This window comes from Lacerta agilis, chromosome 10 (assembly GCF_009819535.1).
Source record: "Lacerta agilis isolate rLacAgi1 chromosome 10, rLacAgi1.pri, whole genome shotgun sequence".
Lineage (NCBI taxonomy): Eukaryota > Metazoa > Chordata > Lepidosauria > Squamata > Lacertidae > Lacerta > Lacerta agilis.
In genome coordinates, this window is record NC_046321.1 from 31,941,696 (window position 1) to 31,964,579 (window position 22,884).

Consider the following 22,884-nt stretch of genomic DNA (forward strand, 5'->3'; position numbering starts at 1 on the left):
TTATGTACCCAAGACTTCAAAGGCGTTTTAATATTTTATTTTATGAGCCACAGCTCAGTAATTTCTTCTGGAAATAGTAACAGGCATATTGCTACCTGAGGCATTCATTAGCATCCATTATGCCCCTGAGCTCACTGACTATCAGAGAGTAACTCGCACAGATCAGAGGTTACATCAGAGGCATTCCTAGAGGTGATCTGGGTGTGGAGGAAACAGATTCCTTAAAAGCTCCTGTTTCATTGGTAACCTTCCATTATATTGAAAGATACCACTGTTATGTCTAAAAAATGTCAGTGGGCTAAGACGACTGAAGCAAACAGGAAGGCACCCTCCTTTGTGTGCTTTAGAACTGTAAATTATGGCTTCAGAACCTTCTGGAACTGTGAGTTCTTTCTCCTATAATTACAACGAATGCCAATATGTGGCGTAATTTAGCTCAGCCATCAAGTTCACTGGATGGCCATTTCCTAGCTTAACCTACCTTACAAGGTTAAAATGAGTAACCACTGTGTGGAACTACCAATCTCAGCTCCTTGGAGAAAGGCCAGGATACAAGTACAATTTTTTTAAAAAAAATAATAAACAAATAAAATCCCTATTGAAATGAAGAGCTTTAGACCAGGTCGAAGTGACGTATGTTGCAGCTGACCTTGCGGTATTGGCGATATTTGCTGTGCCTAAATCAGAGACGGTGAACTTGTGGTCCTCCAGACATTGTCAGATTACAACTCCCATCATCCCTGATGGAACCCAGCATCATCTGGAGGGCAACAGGTCCCCCATCCCTGACCTTAAATCTAATTTAAAAGGTTTCTACTTGGCTGTCTAGTGAGCTGTCTAGTTTCCCAATGAACTGAGCCATCAGTGTTAGGCCTGCCAAAGAAAGAGCTCATAAATCTAGAGAGCATGAGCAAGGATAATCTTCCCACCTTATCAACTATATCAGTGCTGACAGCAGCAGCAGCCTCTGCTTGAGGGTGGGTGGAACCATCTGGACTGAGCTGACTTCAACCTTGACTAGTCTTCATCCCTGACTGATCCACAAGTTTTCACTGCTATGATGCCACAGTGCCTAGAGAGTAGTCTTCTCCAACTTGGTGGCCTCCAGATATTTTGGACCCCCATCAGCCCCAGCCATCATCTGGAAAGCACCAGGTTGGGAAACGATGTGAAGTGATTTGTTAGAAGGCAGGAAGGGACAAATCTATTTGCCTCCAGAGCTTATCAGTACTCACGGTGTGTCGGGATAACCAGTTGCTGGGATAACCAGTCGTCTGAGAGCCTGCTCTGGCTGGTTATGAGGGTTCTTGAAGGTCGTGAGGAGTTTTAAGACTTGCAGAAGGTCTGAAGAGGATAGGATAGGCAGCAAGAAGCAAAGCAAAAGGTGTGGCCGAAATAGCAGAAAGGAGGCCAAAATAAAGAGACTGCAGTCGGTGGTTTCAAGTGCACTCAATGCGAGCGAGCTCTCCGTCTCTCTGTCGCTCTGCTCGTACTCGTCGAGCTAACAGAGGCAGGGCTATTTATTGGCAAATTATACAGCGTCATCAAATAAGCATCAACCAATAACAGCATTGCAATAACGAGTGTTTCCAGGCGGGAAACCAGCCTTGCGACCGTTACCAGGAGGCTTCCTGGCGCGCTTTCGGGGAGGCGCGGAGGGATCCAGGCTCCAATCTCCGGCCGGATCTTCTTTCCTTCTGCGCAGTAGCGCGGAAGGATTAACAAAGCGGCTATCGCGCGGGAAAACCCTAAAACGTATTCCCACAACAGTGCAGCTCCTGCTGGAACTGAAGGCAGCTGCTTTATTCAGAGTCAGACCAATTAATCATCTAGGTTTGTATCATCTACACACTGACAGGTGGCAGCTCTCCGGGGTTTCAGACAGGGCTTTCTCCAGCCCTACCTGGAAATGCCAAGGATTGAAACTGTGGCCTTACCAATGCAAAGCATGAGCTACCAACTGAACTGTGGCCCTTCATCCAATTGCTCCTTTGTCCCAGCAAATTATCAGTGATATGACAACACAGCTTTTAGGGAGGTACTCGCAGTACTGCATTATTATTATTATTATTATTATTATTATTATTATTATTATTATTATTATTAAAAAGTAGGAGCCACCTGTAAACTTACCTCAACCTTTTGAGACCAACTCGTAAAGCGGGAGTAACCAATTTGGTGCTCTCCAGATGTTACACTACAACTCCCATGATTCCTGACAATTGGTCATGTTTGCTGAAACTGATGGGAATTTGAGTCCAACATGGGTCTACCCTTGGGTCTGGTTCAGTGGCTCAAGCAAAATGCTGCAGTTGGTGAATTGATGAGGCTAAAATTATTTTTTACTGGCTGTCCATACACTACTGGACTAGGTTCGTAGTTCTTTGTTAATTTACAAGGCTCTTAACAGCTTGGGTGCAGGATACCTCAGCGACCATCTGATCAGTTAAACATTTTTAACCCCAAAATGTTCTGTGGACCCTAACATGCAAAGACTTGCAAAGGCTTTAAGAGAGCACCTGGCAGTCATCTCTGAGCCTCCAGAAGGTGGAGGCTGCTTCAAGGACTGCTTCTGAACAGTGCTCCTTGAAGCACTCCCTCACTCCCATTTGTATATCTGGAGCTTCAAACAGAACTGAAGGAGCATCTCTTAAAGCCTTTGCACATGGGGGTTCACATTTTTTTAAATTGGGGTTAAAAGGGGGTCCTCATCCTCAAAAAGGTCCTAGGAGATTTAGCTCAGCAGCTCTCAAAGCTATTTGCCAAACCTCTGCCGAATCAAAAGAGTAATTGTGAAGTTGCAGGAGTGCGGGGGACAGGGCGGTGTGGTGAACTCTGAAGTAGTCTCTGAACAAAGATTATCTGTGCCCTGTGCTGAGAGTTTGTTTTTGAGAAAAGAAACACCGTGTCTTTGAATAATGGTTTGTTTTGCTTCCTCTCCTGCTGGCTGGCTCAGAAGAACAAAGGCACATACAAAACAGCACATGGCCATTCTTTCAAGAGAGTCTCATGATAGTCTGTAAAGGCAGCTCATATGAACCCTCGTCAAAGCTGGACCCTGGAACTGCTTCCTTTCACGAAGCTGATTTGCGCTATAGAGCTCCGTGTCAAATTTTGCTTCTTTTCATGACTCAGCGGTAATCCCTGCAAACTTCCTATGCAACACAAGCTTCCTTCTCCCAGGATTGTAGGATCAGGGTCATTATTCTCCACCACCACCACCCCTTGCAAAAAATAGTTTTGAATTTGCACAGTTGCACCCCAACATCCCAAGAAGGATGAATGTAGACAGCACATGACAACAGCATCTGCCAGAGGCACACTGGTCCTTCTCACAGCAAATCCATAACAAGAGAATATACACTTCTTTAGAAGTTTGTAACCATTTTGGTTTTCAGGGAGCCACAGCTGAGTGAAAGCTACACTTTGCTTCAGCTACACAGCTGTTTTAAGAATATGTATATTTGCACTTGTTGCAGGAAACAGTGGTGCATGTACAGCAAATATGATTGTTGCATAAAGGGTATGAATTGGCACTTGTCTCCCCCGCCCCAAGTCAGCGTCAGTGGAGGAAAACGACTAATAATGAAGGAAGAGGGGTACAACAGTAATGTGGAAGAGAGATATTGAAAAAACTTTTGTCTGTTCTAATTGCGGGAAAGTTCATGTGTCAGTTCTGTTTAAATACATACTGCCTGTGTTAACTTGCTCAGGGTTTAACTTCTCCCACATAATGAAAGAAAAAGAAGAAAATGTAGTATACAGGGGTGCCAACTATAGGGGGCTCTGAGTGCCTGAGCACCCAGAAAAAAATTGTTGTGGGTGCTCAGCACCCACACCACAGGGCCCCCATGCAACTTCCAAGGTATCACAAGGCCTTTCTGAGGTCTTGCGAGGTCTCAGAACCTGACTTTTGGTGCCACCAGAAGTCAGGTTTCGAGGCTGGGGGGGGGGGGGCTGCATAAAGTCTTGACGTCATGTACACTGGGCACCCATAACCTGGGGCCCAAGTCAGCTTTTCTGATAGCGTATAAACCCAGCCACCATTGACAGGGTGTTAATAGTGGCACAGAAGCTAGAACATATTATGCCACACACTAGTTTTGCTGCAAATGTAAGAGGCAGAATTGTTTCCCTAACTATACAACCAAGCTCTTTCTTTTCAGCCCTAACCCATCTTAGGATTTACATCAGGAGCAAGCGATGTTCCAAAATTCCATAGCATCTGTCCAAACTGGGTTTAGAGAGAGAAGTACTTCCTGGAAAATTCTCACCTGTGCATTCCACCCAATACATTTATTTCTTTAGCAAAATAATTCCTATCCTGCTTTCCTAATTTCCAGCAGAGTAGTGCGCAAGGCAGCTAACGGTCAAATAATAAAATAATCATCAACAATTAAAGAGCTAAAAACAGAAATAATTAAACATCACAGTCAGCTTAAAACATCAAGGCTAATAAAACATTTCACAGACATTAGGCAATCCTTTATGTGATCAGAGATCTAATTATGTCCACTTATGGGGAGAATACAAGTGCCAGAAATGGGAGATGACTAAAGAACCTACACACCATCAATACCATCCAGCTTGCTTACAAGATCATCTGCAAATGATTCCAGTGTTCCTTAAGGTTGCTGATACAGCTCTTAATGATTGCTAGAAAGATGAAAGCACGCTGCTTCCACAATGCAACACTCAACAGCACTGCATGAATTAAGAACAAGATTCCACGCATTCTCAGAAGATGTCAGCTAGCGAGAAATCTTCTGGTTTCTTTATATCAATGCCCACATACACAAAAATGGAACACAGCCTCTGAAGATTTTGGAAACAGATAATATTCCACAAAACCTGACTCCAGAATTTTATAGTTAACCATGGAGAAGAAAACTTGGTAAGGAGGACAGAGAAAGCTACAAATTATATGAAAATCAGAACAGGAAATGTCTAGAAAAGATACTTATTTGTTTTTGTACAAAACTAACTTACATTTTACTATCTGTATTTAATACAGGGGAGGGGAACCAAATCTGACCAGTGGACTTGTTCAAGGCCTCGCCCACCCCTGCAGGCCACTGTGACAAGTGGAAGAGAGCACCCACCTGTCAGCCAACAGACATGGATGTGACAATGTTAGAAGAGGCCCCCCCCACCGTCAGCATCAGACAGCTGATTGACACCAACAGTGAACTTCACTTGGTCTGTTTACAGACAAAGTGTGGATTCAAACCACGACTACGCATGAACATTTTTCTTCTAAAATGTCCATTTGCAGGTGTGGTTTGAATCTAAACTGTGCCTGCAAACAGACAACATTAAAGGGACTTGCTCTCAGTTAGTGCTATGTACCAAATAACAATTGAGAATACATTCTGAGCCCCCATTTGTTCCTTTGCAGCTGCATTTTGGCATGCCACAAACCTGATGTTTCATATACCATCAGCATGGTTTGGGGGAAAACCACCTCACAGGCAAAATTAATAGGTCTGTCAGATGGAGGTTCCCCACTGTGGCTTTTTAAAAAAAGATTCCTGGTTCCTAAATCATTTTGCTTCACTTATTTCTAAAGGAAGTTACTAAAACCAGTTTGTAAGACTATATTGTTCCATTGCGCAAACATGAAAGGAGGCACGCGCAATATTTACACACTAATATGCATTCTCAACTTTTATCTTATCCTCTGCTTCCTGGGATCCTGATCCAACTCACTGAAATTAGAAGATGCTGCTGAGTTTGTTATGCTTTAAGTGAGGTTTTACAGTCAAACTGTTTAAATAATTCTCTTTCTTAGTGAGCTGTTAGTAGTTTAACTAATAATGCACTGCATCCATCTCAGCCACATGCAAATGTAATGTAGTGTTGCACTCCCAGAGGTACATGCCTACCTGACTCCAAAGATGACTTGAAGAAGGGTACAGATCCCCGAGACGAAGAAGATGGTGCTGATCAGGTGACTCTGTGTCAGGGTATCATGCTCCAAGCAAAGAGATTTGGACAGGATGAGAGGGATAGCAACAAGACCCCCAAGAGCAGTGAGGTAGTGCTAAGAACCAGAGAGAGAAAGAGAAAAAAAAAGAGTTAAGAGAAATAGCTTTGTGAATAAAAGTGGAGAAGACAGGGCCTTTTTTGTGGTGGTACCCAGAGTACAGAACTTCCTCCCTCCCAGGAGAGGTGAAGTTGGCTCCCACTCTTTGAAGCTTCAGGTCTGCTCCCATTACTGTACTTTAATGTAGCTGGATGTCTGTACCTTCCAGCTTTAAGAATGTGTGGAGCAGGTAAGGGTGGGGCTTCAAAGGAACAATTGGATACTCAAAGTGAGCTCCCAATTGTTTGGGAGCAAGGCATTCCCAACGCTCCATGCTACGCTTCAAAGTCCCAACAACCAAGGCTTCAAACCACAACATCTGCTGACGTCAAAGTGACATCAGGTAGAGGTCAACCCTCTGTCAAATTTGGGCAACAGGAGTAGAGAGATAAGGATCTGGCCTGTTGGCCAGAAAAGGTTCCTTTTCTCCAATGTAGGCAATGCTGTTGTCTCTTCAGGCTGCAGGTAGGGGCTCAGATTGACTGAATGCTCTTTCACACACAAAAATCCATCCAAAATTGATCTATTGGAGAACAGGCAAGATAGACCCATTTTCCATATACAGTATGTTAGTTTTCTACATACATTGTTCTTTTTAAGTCTGGTTCTGAGAATTTAGGCTATAGGCTGCTTTGTGGGAACAACAACATATTCTGGCTCTGCAGCAGTGGAGGAAGGATTTTTCAAATCTTTCCTCTCCCCCTCCCCTTACCATGCTCTGTCCCCAAAACCACTAATGAAAACAGAGGAGAGGAACACAGGTTCTTGCATTGTACCTGTCTTCCCCTTGCTCCTTGCCCCAAGCTAGTGACAACTTTTGAGGATTAAACTGGGGGAAATCTTAAAAACACCTTCCCTCACCAAAATAGCTCCTGTACAAATGGCCTCCCTCCTCCAACAAACAAACAAACAAACAAACAAACAAACAAACAAAAGAATGGTTGAGGTTCCTGTTGCTCACCTCACATGTAATAACTTCAACCTTTAGCCCTGAATTTCATTGACATAATGCCCCTATCACTAAATCAATGTCTGAGCATTACCTCAAGGCTGCCCACTAACAGACTTAAAAAAAAAACTCCACTAATAGGATTATACATATTTATTACAAAATGATATTTGAACTGATGAGAAAGAGGAAGCTGCTTCATGTGCCTGAGAAAGTTTTGTCAGTACACCTGGTCTAGTGTTGACCTCTTGTTTTAAAGGTAAGTCCGCACCTCAGAGCTGAGGGAATTACAGAAGCCTCACAAAGCTAAAGCTGTGTGAAAAAGGAAAGGCTGAACTAGGGTTGTCAGAACCACTGTGGGTTGCTGTGCAATAGAGCCCTGGGCAGACTTGGATGACTGAAATCCCCATTCAGTCATAAAGCTGGACTTGCAGTGCTGGCTCCATGTTTTATGGGGCCCTTGAGTAAGATACCTGTCGTGGGCATCCCTCTCCCCTTCAGTCATTCCCTTGGTGTGCCTCTGGGCCCAGTTCCAAGCACTACCCAACATTGATTCCTAGCACTCTCCCTCTGGGCCAGAGGGTTAAAAAAAAAGGATGAATAGATGGCCTAGGCAAGTGGAGCAACAACAGGACCAGGGGCTGTGTTGAGATAGGTTTCTGATAGGTTGCAGCTTTTTCTGAGGGAAATTGGAGAAAATGACACTGCCAACATTGGCTGCTATACGCCCGGATTTTCCTGGACATTTAGCCAATTTCTGCCCAGACACTGCTTTTGGTTGCAGTATTCCGGCTATGTCTGGTAAATTCCGGACGTGTGGCAACCCTGTGATATGAGCCTTGGCAAACACAACATTAGCAACCCCTGATACCGATTCTAGTGATCTGGATGGCCACTAGTCACTCTCTCTCTCTCTCAGACTCACTTGCCTCACAGAATAAATGGAATTACCCCCAAATAAGTAATCCTGAATTCTTTGGATATAATTCTCCCTTTAGAGATATAATCTCCCCCATATATACACCACTCAGAGCATTTTTGCTACAATATAATCAGTACACGTTGTGGCTCCTATGCCTATTTATCACATATTGGCTGACTTTAAATCTGTTAGAATTTATTATTAACTCTTAGCCATAGTTTTGTTCAACTGGTCACACAAGACCCTCCACCTAACTTTTCCTTCCAAGCCTCACCTGAATTCCCAAGAAGATGCAGAGGTACCAAGGTGGGATATCTGTGACGGTGTAAGCGAGACGGTTGGTGTCTTTGCCTTTCTGCCTTTCTTCGCACTCTGGAACCGTGGCACCAGCTCCAGGGAAGTTGCAGTAATGCCCTCCATCATCAGTCTGCAGGAACCAAGGGAGAACATTTCAGTTAGGGCTTGAACCGGAGGGCACCAGCATTTGCTTCTCTGAAATGTGTTTTACAAAGTTACTGGCACCTCTTTGGGGCCTCTGGGTGCCTATCTTGCTACCTGTCTCAATATGGATGGAATGGACTCAGACTGGCAGGAGAAAATGCCAGAATACGCAGAGTTAGCAAAAATGACAGGAAGAATTAGAGATGATACAGAACTAAGTTTTAATAGAGAATGGGACACTTACAGAGGATACCTAAAAGAGCATTGTAAACATCTAAATTCTTTGGCAGGTCATGATTAACCCTTGCATGACAGTAGGAAACTTTACAAAACCAACACAATTGAGACAATTTATGAGAGACAATGGAAAGTGTGCAGTTGAAAAAATGCAACTCAGGAACCATGTTGGGGTGATCGGAAGTCATAAAGGAATATGTTATGTATGAATCTATTTTTTTTCTTTTTGTAATATGTATTGACCTTGGATTGTTTGTGTTGATTGTTGTTGTTTTTTTGCAAAATCAATAAAGCATTAAAAAAATATGGATGGGTTGGGAAGGGGAAAAACAAAGTTATCTGTGGATCTATTTCAATAGTAAATCTTCAGAGCTGGCCCCTGTATTTTCTAATCCGTTCCTTCTTAAACAAGCTCACTCCAGTTTCATTCACTGCCGAGAAAAGTTACTGAAAACCACCTCTGCTTTACTTTTTAAAAAAAGACAATAACACACCACAAATGTTTCATTTAAACTGCTCTTTCTGTGCAGCATGGTTTGTCACATGTATCACATGCATCCTAAATAGGAAATACATAATGAGGTTGAGCTGATTTCACTCTTGCTAAAGAGGAAAACTTTTTATTTCTCATGTAACTATGTCAGTCATGGGGGAGAGAGGGGGGAGGAGACTTGAAAGCAGCAATGACACACAACACAAAGAGAATAAGAGGCGGGTAATAAAATCTGCAGCTGATTTGAAAGCTAGAACGAGCTTGGACATTGGCCTAGTTATCCCTCTCAAGTTTATTATCATCAGGGTCCCTTTTTGTGGAAGAGAGAAGCTAGCAATCTGTTCCACTTAGTTGCTATGAGGGGAAAAAGAAAGACCATCGAGCATTCCATTTGCTGAAGGTCCAGAAACACACCATCTAAAAGGAAACACAGGTGATGAGTACAGGTAGCTATGAAACCAAAATTGGGTCACTGAGAAAATAAGGCGGCAGGAATTCCAAGAGTTGCAGAAATACAAGAAATGCTTCTGGGCATTTCAGGGATGACTAAGGTAGCAAAAAGAGAGTGGACCCAAAAGACATGTGGAGACAGATCATTTTAAGTCGCCAATAAAATGCTGAGTATCAGTCATTACAGTGGGGAGGGAAAGAAGAAAAACAGGATGAAATATTATGGAGCATCTGAGAAGGGGGCATTGCTGTCTGGAACCCCACACAGGAGCATTTTGTTGCAGTAAAAATTAATATTTGTTTTAAATAACCCTATGTACGGACCATCCAAAGAGCCTTAGAGGAAAAAGTAGGGTATAACAACAAACAACAATAACAACAACGCTGCTACTATTCATTTATACAACATAAACTGTGCATTTCCATCCAAACCTCTGCTATGAAGTTATTTGCATGTGGCTTGGACTCTTTCCAAATAGCATGAGGACTTGATTTACCAGACTTGCTGATGGCAAAGCTATTTAGCCCTGGAAGTCTAAACAGCAAAGGTATCCTCAAGCACAGAGAACAAAAGAGGAATACTGAATTTCCAGTACTCCAGCTAGCATGCTGTCTAACTAGTAGTGGCTCTCTAGGGTCTCTGGAACAGATCTTTCTTAGTATCTGTGATCCTTTAACTAGAGATGGATCCTGGACCCTTCTGCAAGATCTGCCTACTGATCCCCTCTTTGAGGCTACAGTATATGAAAGCATAAGGTAACACTTTTCACTGCTGCGCTGCTAGATATTATCTACATTGTTTACAAAGGTAGTCAGGCAGGTACATTCCTCCTATTTGTGCATGTACATACACTTGTGTTCTTTTTTTCCTCCTAGACGTGCAGTCTAATAATATGAAAGTTGGGGGGGCAGCTGCCCCCCCAGATCAAGTAAAACAATAGAAATACTTAACTAACTGACCAATCACATTGGTTCTGACCCCCCTAACCAAAATCCTACCCCCCTAAAAAATTACAACCCCCCCCCCCACAAAAATCCTGGCTATGCCCATGCTTCTAAGCAAGCGTTCACAAAATTGCAGCTTCAGAACCCACCGAAGGCATGCAGTAATGCAGAATAGGGGTGCGTAAACTTTAGGAATGTTCACTATCCTAAAGTTTTGAACATGCTAACAATATTTTTTGTTCTGGCCTGTCTTAATCTGGAGTAGGAGCAGAAAAGCAAGAGATTATCTTTTTTTTAAAGCAGAGAAGGAAATGATAGGGAGTGAACTATCATGTAATAAAAAATAATCAATTCTTCCTCTCTCTTATTTGTCAAATTTAAAGGACAATATAAATAGCAAACTGTTACAATTTACTCAGAAACAGAAGTTTATTCAACATAGTTCCACCACACATAAGGGGAAAAAAGAGTTTTACAAGAAATAAAAATGTTTTGGCAATTATAAACACAGCCTAACATTGCTAAGTCCAGGGGTGTTAACCCGTGCCCACCCCAACCCCCAGATTCCACTTCCCAGGAGACCTAGCCAGCATGTCCAGTGGTCAGGGATGTTGGGTGCTGAAGCCCCAAGTTCCCATCCCCTGGCTTACTCTATCCATTTCTCTCTTTCCCCACTTTTTATTTTTATTTTCTTCTTGTTTGGTTTTATGCAAGTCTACTATGCAGGCATCTGATTTAAAATACAAATAGAACTTACTATAAATATGGGATTGTCTAGTCCATTTGAGTCCTTGTTTGAGGGAGTCATCTCCATTTCAAGGTTTCTTCAGCACCTTCTTCGAAAAAACAAGACAAAAGAGAAGATGAGATTTCCCATAAAAACTTCATGCTTCAAGTTCTGAACAAGCAGCAACAGAGAAGCTGAATGAGCCTGACTTGTAGGAGTCCAAATTCTTTTCCAGGCATTCATGTGAGAATTACTGCAAAGGAATTTCCCTTTTCACGGGCTTGCTGAAATAACTCACCCTCTCTTTCCATTCAATTACACAGGATGGGTAAGTTTCTAAATCTTTGAGATTGCCCTGCCTGAGACACAGGGCAGTGTGTCGATTTCATGGGCATCACAAATAATTCATTAAAACTTACCCTTCCTAAGTTAATACATATTTCGTGTTGAATAACAGATTTTTTTTTTTCAGACTGAGCACTATTTTTTTTTAAAAAAAAATCCGCAGTTGTTTACTGTGAAACAGGGAAATGAAACTCAAAAACCATACAGCTATACCTGAAGAATATAACTATTTGGCAACTTTACATATTATATACCGGTATACGTGTGTGTGTGTGTGTGTGTGTGTTACATATCACCCCAATCTCCAAGAGGTGAGAGACTCTACACCCCAGGGATTGTTTTCTTTGGAATGAAGGTTGGTGAAGACTGGACATCTCTACGATATATGGTTTTATTTACACATACATACAACCTTGGCATAGGATGGGGAAAGAGGGTATCGCAGAATTAACACCCCAACAGATCTCACTCCTTTATTAGTCCCACCTTTAGATGTAGCCTGGAACAAGGCTATTCTTCTCCTATGTAATGGCTAGGTGAGTGGGGTGGAAAAGAGCCCCCACATTTGATTCTGTGGCATAGAGCAATTTATTTGCATAGGCTAAATCATGGTACTTGACTAGCGAGCGAAAGCCATTACCTTGACAAAGGAACCAGTGTTGGCAAGTCTGCTCTCATACATTCTATCCCCACAGATACAGGATCCCAAGATACTACCCACATAAGAAATATACATACATATATACACGCATGTGCACACACATATATATTCATCCATATAGTTTTTAATCGTTTAATGATAATGAGCCTACCTTGAAGGCTTGATAGTGGGAAGCCAATATACGTCTTTTAAATGTTAGATTGTGGGTCGTTTTTGGAATGCAGTTGGATTCTGATGGCAAGGAACTAAAAGCTGTAGTAAAAGAGGAGATTGCGGATGGGTGTTTGGTCCGTTCCAGCAGGACTCCCCTCTTACCTTGCTTGGTACTAGAAGGTTCTCCCACCACCACCACAACATCTCCCCCCCCCCTAACATCCAAGTACATCTGTTATTAGGAATGTGGGAAGTGTAGCCAATTAGGGAATTAAAAGCAACATAGAATTCCACAAAGCGATTTTTGGTTAGAACAGTTTGCTTGAGAACATTCCCATCATTATTGGTCACCAATTATTCTTCCAATAATGCAAACCGGGGAAAGGTGAGTTGTCTGACTTCTTGCAATAGCTATCTCAGACTCTGGCTGAGCATGCAGAAGAGCTAACCAGTTTAAGAGAGATGCCACTCCTGGCACTCGCTGTGTTTCATGCCGAAACTTTGCCTTCAGTTACAAATTTTAGTGGTAAGGTAACCATTTGTTTGGTGCATCAAAACAACAAGAAGCAAGGCATTGGAACAATGTGCCCTACTTCCTAAGACACCCACATGCTGTTTTCAAGATGGACTGAAAATCTTACTCAGCTACCTCTTTCATACTTCTGAGATTTCAGTCGGGATTATCCAAACACTTTCAATTGTCTCTCTGCAGCTCTGAGGATTGGAAGCTAATCTTCTCCAAGAAAACAAAAGATTCTCAAAGATTCCTAGGAAACAGAGTTCTGTACTCAGTAACACAACTTGCTTTATTTTCCTGTGGCCTTGTAGGACCATGGCAAACACTCGGTACCACAGATTCCTCAAGCATTAGGGTCAAAATATTAGGTCTGAAAGAAGTTTAAATATTTAACTAACAATCCAATAGCCAAAGACTGCCAAATAAAATCATGCAGCTATGGTATGCTTGGCCAGCTATACTGTCACAGGACTGGGGAGAGGAGAGGAGGGGGGAATATGCAAGGTGGTGGGCGTGGGGTTGCCTTGCTCCTTTCGTTATAAACAGGGGTGAGAAACCTCCAACCCATGGGCCAAATTTGGCCTGGCATGGGTTCAATTTAGCCCACAAGGTAATTTTTGAAAGCCACACCCACCTGCCCCATGCCTGAAAGCATATATGAGACATGACTACGTTGGCTTTGCAACCAATTTCCCCTGGATAATTTGATCACAAAATTAATCCCTGCAGAAAACAGCTTTGCCATAGCTTATCTGCCAATGCTTGATAAGCATCAAACATAGGGGTGGCAAAGCCCCCTGTGCTACAATTCCCAAGCAGCCAGCAACCTGCTGACAGTTGGGCACTTGGAAAGCACTATGCAAGGACTTTGACAGGTGGGCAGGACAACCACCTGTCAAAGTTGGCCCCACAGAGGTGGAGACAAAGAAGGATCGGGCCTGCAGAGCCAGAAAAAATTCCCCACCCAGTAATCAATCATGGTTTATTGTAACATCCAATAACAATGTGAAAGACATAGATGATGAGAACTGAATGAAGCAATGGATATTGCCTAGGGCCAGAAACTCAACAAGAACTGCAATAACTTTGCGCCAGCACTTTTAACCAATTAATCAATAGGAGAACCAGCCAGACGGGTTGCAAACTCCACCAATGGCTACCCCAGAACAACTGCTCCACCTTTGTTACTGATATTATTTTCTGCCCTGCTTGTGTAAATGAACAGTGTGACAGCTTCTTCAAAGCACACAAGCTCATCATCCATTCTACCAACAGTCTGGACATGCATTAAGATATAATTTCTAGCCTTTCCAGTTTTTTAAAAACTGCATTTTATTGATTTTCAAATATAACAAGCCTAAAAAGAACTACAACATTGTAGATGCTGCTATCTTAATAAAGCAGCTTGCAAGCCTCCTTGGTGTTGACAAAACTACTCAAATTAATATTCAAGTAACAAGAGTTCACCTGGCAAGTCTGATCGAGAAGTGGTCCAGTTTGTGTGTATGCTAACTAGGTTCTAGGTGGAGCAGGACCTTGCCTGCTACTAGATGGATGGAGAATATGGGTGTGAGAGACATGGCTTTGCTAACAATGGACTTTGCTGGGGCAACAGATTACACAAAACCAACTATAGAACTGATGATTACATAATTTCTATAGAAGTGGATCAAGCCTGAAGAAACCACATGGATGCAGGTGGCAGAAATAATTGTAGAAACATTTTGCTGCTGCCTAGCATTGCAAACATTAAGCTGAATAACACATAACAAGTGTACAGCAATTTTAGAACCAGTGTCATTGTATGTCAGGGCAGCAGTAGCACCTCTGGTGGGGAACATGTTGTGCTCCTTCTAGGGTAGTTTGTAAACTTTTGGTCCCCCACCCTACATTCAGCTCTTACTTGTGGCTCCTAGAAGCTGTCCACATGCAACAGTGGCCACACCCTGGAAAATGGCTTCAGCTGGTTGGCTAAACCAGGTGAGTGTAGCTGCTGGATCTGAAACTCTCTGAGTTAGGGATTTCCCCTGCATGTGAAGACAGGCTCTGGTGGATTGAGCCGTTGAGACCAATAGTGGGTTCAATAGTCAAGAAGGTGGTTTCTTCACATGCCGTAGAGGGAAGTATGGGTCAGATGGGGCTCATCAACCTGGGAAGGTAGCCCATCTAGAAGAAGGAAAACTCTGATCCTAAACCTCTGCTGCCTTGCGGGATATCTTCGGGAGAAGAAAAGGCTAAGGAGTAAACCCTACAAAAATCTGGAGCATAGTTCCCTAAGACAGTTGAATGGTGCCTTGTATCCCTCCTTATAGCAATTCCTGCAGCCAAGATGGTGCCAAACATTTCACTCTGCTTTCTTTGAGCTGAGGGGTGTGTGTCTTGTCAGCTGGGCAGCCCAGGAGCCCCAGGCTTGTGCCCTGAGGAGGTCACTTCAGTGCAGCTAACACAGCAGTTTTTTTCACCCACAGAGGCGCACTCTATTGTTGAGAGAGAGAGAGAGAGAGAGATGCCAACAACAACATGGTCACAAATGAATTTCAGTTAGATATGAGGCTTCAGGCCTCTGACAGCTTCCCTGTTTTCCTGGCTTACAGTATATGTGTGTCTCTAAACAATCAATCTAGTTTCCCAATAGGTCACGAAAAAAGGTTGAAGTCAAAGTTTAACTATGTTTACAGCCAATGTTGTAGCATAATGATCACAATTACGAGAAAAAGCAGATCATTACTAATGATAAAAAAGATAACATTTCTCATGCAAACAGTGAACAGGACAAATCATTATGATTATTCCAGTAAGGTGAATAAACTTAATGACCAAGAAGAGATGATACAGTGGTACCTCAGGTTACAGACGCTTCAGGTTACAGACTCCGCTAACTCAGAAATAATGCTTCAGGTTAAGAACTTTGCTTCAGGATAAGAACAGAAATTGTGCTCTGGTGGCGCAGCGGCAGTGGGAGGCCCCCTTAGCTAAAGTGGTGCTTCAGGTTAAGAACAGTTTCAGGTTAAGAACGGACCTCCGGAACGAATTAAGTTCTTAACCCGAGGTACCACTGTAATGACAACCTCGATAACAACCAGATAAGAACATGAAGAAGAACCAGAAGTTCATTTTCAAATTTAAAAGATTCTCCTCTTTAGTTTGCCAGGCCAAGACTGGTGTTACTTGCAAATTCTATTCCAGACAAATGAATCAGGAAGTCAGAGTGGTTACTGGACCAGTGTTTTCACCCTAATATATATCTTTTAAATATTTTATTTGGATTTTCAATTTAAAAAATAACAAAACCGAGCAATAACTCTGGTATAGAGTTTTTTTCATTTCCATTTGTCTATATAACATACAGACAGCAAGTTCAGATACTCAGTGCCACCTGGATGCTATTAACTAATTTCTAGACCTCTCAAGATAGCTTATTATTCATTTTGGATAGATGCACTCCCCACTTCTATTTACCAATGCAAGAAATGAAAACCAAATTCATATGACATTATGCGATCTTATTATCTCTCTTACCCATCTGCTACGGCTAATGAGCTTCTTTGAGAGGGCATCTATCAATTCTCCCATATCACCCTTTCACTTTCCAGCTATTTCCATCCTCGCTGCTACCAAGAAATAGCTTCACCTGTGCAACCTGCTCCTCTCCCTTTGGTCAAACAAATATAGTAAAGCCATCAGAGGTTGAATTAATCTGAAATTTCGCTCATGATTTGTTAAGTGCCTTGCAAACACATTTGAACCTGAAAGCACATTAATCAGTATCACATTAAAGTACACAAATCTTTGTGTCCTTCAGGAGAGCATGAAGTCGAACTTCTGTAATGGGATGACCCCGCTCAAACCAATTATGCAACCTATAGAATCCCCTTTCCATCGACTAAATTGCCAGTATTTATCCCTTCCCACACAGAACAGAAAATCCAGTTGCTGCCTTTGTTCTTTTCATCAATGGAATTTCACTTCTATAGATGCCTGGAGGACATTGAATTTGGGCTGCTGCATAGTCATCTGAAACTGGGAAGTTAATTCTACCTCAACTTGATGACGTCCACAGCAGTGACCCCATATTTTACACTCCTACCTCCACTGCCTCATCAGAGTGGTCTTTAGTGCCTTTATCCTGTTTTCTTACTCCTCTCACCATGATGGCTCACCAGAGTCAGACTTACCTGACTGTCACAAGGAGAAAAATTACTCCAAATCCTTGCCAATTCCACAGAAACAGTCTCCGGTGAATTACTCCTTATTTGGTTGCCTTTTGATGCTGGGTCACTTATATTTTCCCACTATTTGAACCCTTTTCCTTTAGGCGCTTCTCAACTATGAAGCCAGCTCAGCAGAGTTAGCTATGCCCTTCCACTCTTGCCCCTAATATTGGTCGGCTAAAACTTTGAATGTTCTAGGAAAATTACCCAGCTCAGATAGAAAAGGCATGACATAATTTGCAGCACCTGAAGGAGAAATAGACCTTAGCTTGGTGACATCATTATATGTGGGCATTATTTGGATCAGCCTGCAACAATTAAGTTTTTAGCTTTACCCTACTATTACATCAGCTACAGGTGTGAGCACTGGCCGAGTTAATACCATACTTTGTTTTGTATGTGTGGATGACATTTCTAACCAGCTCTCTCTCTCTACATAAAAATAATGCTCTGGTGCTCATCTAATAACTATATTGGATTTTCACGAGGCTTGCCCAGCTTCAAATACGTGCTAAGTATTAGGTTGAACTTTAACATGGCCTTCCTAGTCTCTCTGGTCCAAAGTGTTTCCATGTGTTCTGAAATCAGTGCCATGTCATTCAAATGGCACCATTCACAACACAAGAGGAAGATGCCAGCAGCCTTGGGGGAATTGCAAGATTTACAGAAATACAATTATTATTATTATTATTATTATTATTATTATTATTATTAAAACTTAACAGGGGAAGAATGCCTAAAACAGCCCCATGAGGAGTGAGCATGCTCAGCTTGCATGGAATGCAGAATGACTATTAGAGAGGAAGAAACAGCAGTGGGAGGTGGCAGGGAATAGAATGGAGTAGCTAGAAACCTGAAGAGGAGCACTCCACACTAATAACATTTTGTTACAAGTCCAGCTCGTCTGTCCCATCTGATATATATTACTATATATTTATTTATACCCTGCCTTTCCCCCTGTTGGGACTTAAGGGGGCTTACAGATTAAAAACAAGAATCGCTATAAACATTTTGAAAAATTTAGTACAGTTAAACTTTAATAGAATTAAAACTATATACCTATATAAAATCTGTTTGTAATTATTTGTATGCTTTAATTACAATAAATCTTCAGCCTACACCTTCTGTCGTTTACCCTCTACTGTTCTTGCTTGACTGATCAAGTACATTAACTCCAGCCCTTTCATAGCCACATGCCACCTGCCTCTGGCCCATCAGATTCAGACTTCATGGTGGGCCGCCATAAACTAGATTTGAGGTTTGCAACTTCTCTAGATTAATTCTCTTGCAGAAGGAATAAAAGGTAATTCACTTGAGAGACACAAACATAGCAGAATGCCTTTTCCTTCCAAGAAAATGTTGTTTATTTGTGTGCACCCAATATTAGATTCAAAATCAATTGTTACATGCAAACAAAGAGTTTCTTAAGTCACTCTGGAATTGATTTGATTTTAAATCAGTCTGATGCACTGTAGCTATAAAAAGAAACAGGATCTTCAGTACCAGGAAGAAGAGACGGACAAATACACACACACAGAGTTCCTTGCATTTTTATCTTCCACTTCATTTACATTATATCTGAACAACCACCTTGTGAGATAGGTTAGTTATTGCCAGCAACAAGGCCAAAGTTAAATATTGTTGCATAAATCAATCATGCACTGATAACTTTGCACCTGTATGAAGTTGCGGTCACCCCATCTTAAAGTGATGTAGCAGAATAAGAGAAGGATAGAGGAATCCAGGGAATAGAACAGATTCTTTAGTCATATGGAATGTAACTCTAGAGAAAATTAAAGGTCACAAAATGAATAGGAAAATGAATAAAAGAGCTAAGCATCACAATAGAATGATCAAGTAGGTAAAAAAACAACTATTGGAACTGTTATAGGATATTTATGAAAAGAATAGATTAAAAATAGCATGATATAAAATAGTTGCTGCAGTTTCCTTAAATTTCTGGCTACCTGAATGTGCATTTGTAGACGTTTGCCCAGGGTCTTTTTATACTATATTTTCTTTAATAAAGTAGTAACAGTGCATACAATGCTTTTGGTATTTGCAGCACTTCATACGTTATTATCTTATGCTCTTCCTCATTACCGCTTGCTCAGCCTCATTATTTAATTGTTCTTCCCATTTTATAGATGGGAAACAGAGTATATTGTGGTTTCTCCAGGATCATCTAACGTGTCATTAATACTAGACTAAAATTGTGAAACCAGTCTACTAAGTAGAAGGAAATAAACTTTATCCTCTAAGATACTGCGTCCTATCTCAGAATAAAATGGACGTCTTAGACAAAAGCCACTAGGTTTAATTTTATCATACTCAATTTGCAGCTTTGACTCAAAATGATGGAACTGTATTAGAAAGTTGCCCCATGTCTCCAACACTCTCTCATCCAAAAGAAAGTAAACGCTGTAGTACTCCCTGCCTTCCCACTGCACTTAATAGGAAGCACTTAATATTTCAAAGCACACATGCATCTGAAATTCCAAAACAAGTCCAAAAGGAGCACTAAAGTCTTAAGGGCATTATTTAACCAGTGCGACGTGCAAAACTTTTTGGTTTTGCCCTATGGACTGAGTCATGAAAGCAGAACACTGCCAGTACTGTATCTGCATTTTCAAGAAAGCTTAATTAGCTGGAGTTCCTTTTTACTTTGGTGTTCTGTTTGGCCATGTAAAGTGCATGGCACTTAGGAAGAACATCAGCAGACCATCTCATGTCGACACTGCATGTAATTCGGCAGGCTATACCATTAATCAAATGAGGGCAGGGTGAAGGCCTTTTTAAAAAAAAAAACAAAAAAAACCCAAACACACAAACCAGCAATTCATTACTTTTAATGCTTCTCCCTCTAATATACCTATCACCAGACCAACTGTTCCTAGAAACAAAAATGCAGACTTTTGTGTAATGCTATATGCTGAATTAGCCAGGGATAAGGAAATCTGAAATCCTGCTTATGCTAATTCAAGTCGGTCCATAAGGAGATTTTACCTTGTTGCTGAGTTACCCCCACTTCCACCACTAATTCGTGAGTTAGCAGTCTAAAGGGGGGCTGCCACAGTGTGCTTCAAAGGTAACGTGAGCATGATGGTGCTCATGCAGGTATATAAATAGTTCTTTTCTGGTCTGACTGCACGCGCGCACACACACACACACACATTCTGAAGTCCAGTCAAAGAAGCTCACTTCATAGAATCTGAAAAGTTATGTTATGTGCTACACTTGACCATGTTAACGTTGTGCTACCTTTGTGTTTATCTGCTATGGGATACTTTCATTACACTCCATTCCTAGTTTTAAGTAAAACTGCCTTGGATTCCTATTTTCCCATCCACTTCTGCCTATTTCCATAGCTAGCTCTCAAAGTTTTTAAAATCAAACTCAGGGAATGTAGCAAACAAACAAAAGGAAGCGGAAGGCATCTCTAACTTGGTACCTGCAATGCCAATCCTTTTATTCTGCTACTGGGTTTTGTTGCTAACTTGTCCCACTGCCTCTTAGGCCTGACCCGAGAAGGCTCTATCTATCATCCTGGGTTTGTCACAATAGCTTAGCAAATTGAACCTGCACCTCTACAGCAACAGGAGCCAGATTCCCCAAAGGGCTCTTTTGTCCTGTCTTAGTGCTACCTATTCCCACTACCTGTCGGTTCACAACAGGCAAGCAGACAGGCAAGCTCCAGAGCAGGGGCTGAAGGATTATGCATTTCCTCTTAGGAGGATCTATCTATCTGTCAACAAAGAGTTAAAGGGTACCTGAGCTTTTCAGACAGTTCTCTGCCCAGCTGTTCTTGGTCCACTGAGATGCGAGTCACAGAGGTAGCTGCTCTCCTCCAGGGCTTATGCTTTTTGGCGTCATTGAAACTGCTCTGGGCTGGAGCACAAGAATAAATTGAAGAGCTGCCAGGATGTCAACACCAGGCGATTTGTACGTGGGTGTAGGTGGCACCGATACAACAAAGGAGGGGACAAAAAGAAGGGGGGTGGGAAAACACTATGGAAGATTAAAGATGATTCTGGCTTGTTTACACATGGGATGGGCTGAGGAAGATATATCTATACTACTTATCCTGCAATAAAAGAGGCTTGCACCACATTTTTCTGTGGCTTTCCCATGTCACACATTCCATGCAAGTTAGGAGGCAGGTGCTCAGCTAAAGCAGGAAGGACCAGCAAAGTGAAATGGTCAAATGTAAGCAGCAGCACATATGAAACTATTTCACACCTATGTAAGTAGGTGTGAATGTACGCTTCCCCTAATAATCCAGCTAGGGGAAGGACCCATTTTCACAGACAGCACAGGCAGGAAAGGGTTAAAATAATCCCCCAATTCTTCTTGAAAACATAGGAAGCTGCCTTGTACTGAGTCATCCCATTGGTCCATCTTGCTCAGTTTTGTCTACACTACAGGCTTTCTGGTGAGGGCCTCTCTCAGTCCTACCTGGAGATACCAGGGATTGAACTTGGGACCTTCTGCATGCAAGGCAAATGCTCTACCAATGGGCTACAACTCTTCCCTTAATGCATCTTCACCTTCAACGCCTCCTCCCTCTCTCATCTGCTTTCTTGTCTAGTTTGGCTTCAAGTCTGTACTGGTCCAGGATGGTGTGCTCTGCCAAAGGCTCCCACAGCACTCTCTAGCAGGGGTCTTCCTCAAGTCCAGGCATTGCCCAAAATCACTTGGGTCCCACTTGGCTCCGCCACAAAGCTATGCTCCTTCCCCCCCCCCCTCTCTCCAGAAACGAAAGAGCACAGGTGAGCATTATAGGAAGGAATGGCTGCTCTTGCTGTGCGTGCTCCATGCTTGTCACCAAACAGCAGCAGAGCTTGTGGAAAGAGTGTTGAAGAGCAAAGGGCACACGGCCTCATGAGGGGAGAGGAGCTGCTGGGTTGGCTCTAATGTGAATTCTACTCAGGGTAGACCTCTTGAAATTAAAGGCCAGGACTAACTTCAGTCCATCCATTTCAATGGGGCTACTCAGAACTCAGTTAGATATAACCCACTGGGGGTGAATGCTTGAATCAGGAAAAGTCTGTTAACGGAGTGACATCAAGCATAGCATTCTAACCAATAAGTGAAGACACTGCAGAATGGAGGAAGAGCAGCAATGACCAAACAAGCTTTTAGCAAAGGACAAGTGGGACCTGCAACAAAAATGTTGCCGGGTGGAATGCTTCTGTTCAGCATTCCACTCATGACCTATTTATTATTCCCTTTTCTATGATACTCCAACCCTCCTCTCTCCGCCTGCCCCACCCTGCAAATAGACATGGGAGCATTCCACAACCACCGAGCATGCTCAGTCATGACTGGGTTGTTTGAAGGGGTCTCACCCCCTTATACTCCCCCCCCCCTAAAGTTTCTACTTCTTCTTCTTCTGATCTTGGGAGTGCTTCTCTCTTGTGCACTGAGGGCTACACAAGCAACGGCACTCACACCTGAGCACAGGGAATATAGGCTTTCAAGAAAAGGATATGTGATGTCAAATGTGGAAATAGGGCGGGAAGCATTAGCTAGCAGGAAAGGGAAGGTATACTAGGAAAAGTTATGTAAGAGGCCAGATTTGCTTCATTAGATACATCCATTTCCTTTTCTTTATTCTGTGACGAGGCCATCTAATAAACATACATGGGTTAAAATAGTTTTTAAATGTCTGTGGTTAAAACTAATCCAAATGTGATTGTTCACATTTCCTAATCCAGCCATACACATACTTTTTGCACTGTCATTCAG

At 42.3% G+C, this 22,884-nt stretch overlaps 1 protein-coding gene across 5 annotated transcripts in view; it reads right to left on the reverse strand.

Annotated features, from left to right (window-relative positions):
• Positions 1-22,884, reverse strand: part of LOC117053944 (solute carrier family 23 member 1-like) — a 43,297-nt gene that overhangs the window by 16,883 nt on the left and 3,530 nt on the right. The window contains exons 2-5 of one of the 5 annotated variants that reach the window (XM_033162318.1): positions 20,907-21,024; positions 11,280-11,355; positions 8,231-8,383; positions 5,886-6,043 (exon numbers count right to left, since the gene is read on the reverse strand). In XM_033162318.1, coding sequence (XP_033018209.1) covers positions 5,886-6,043; positions 8,231-8,383; positions 11,280-11,336 — 368 coding nt within the window. In that variant the 5' untranslated portion in view covers positions 11,337-11,355; positions 20,907-21,024. Of the gene's footprint in view, positions 1-5,885; positions 6,044-8,230; positions 8,384-11,279; positions 11,359-20,906; positions 21,051-22,884 lie in introns of all 5 variants that reach the window. The other 4 variants (XM_033162315.1, XM_033162317.1, XM_033162320.1 and 1 more) reach the window with 4 other exon arrangements.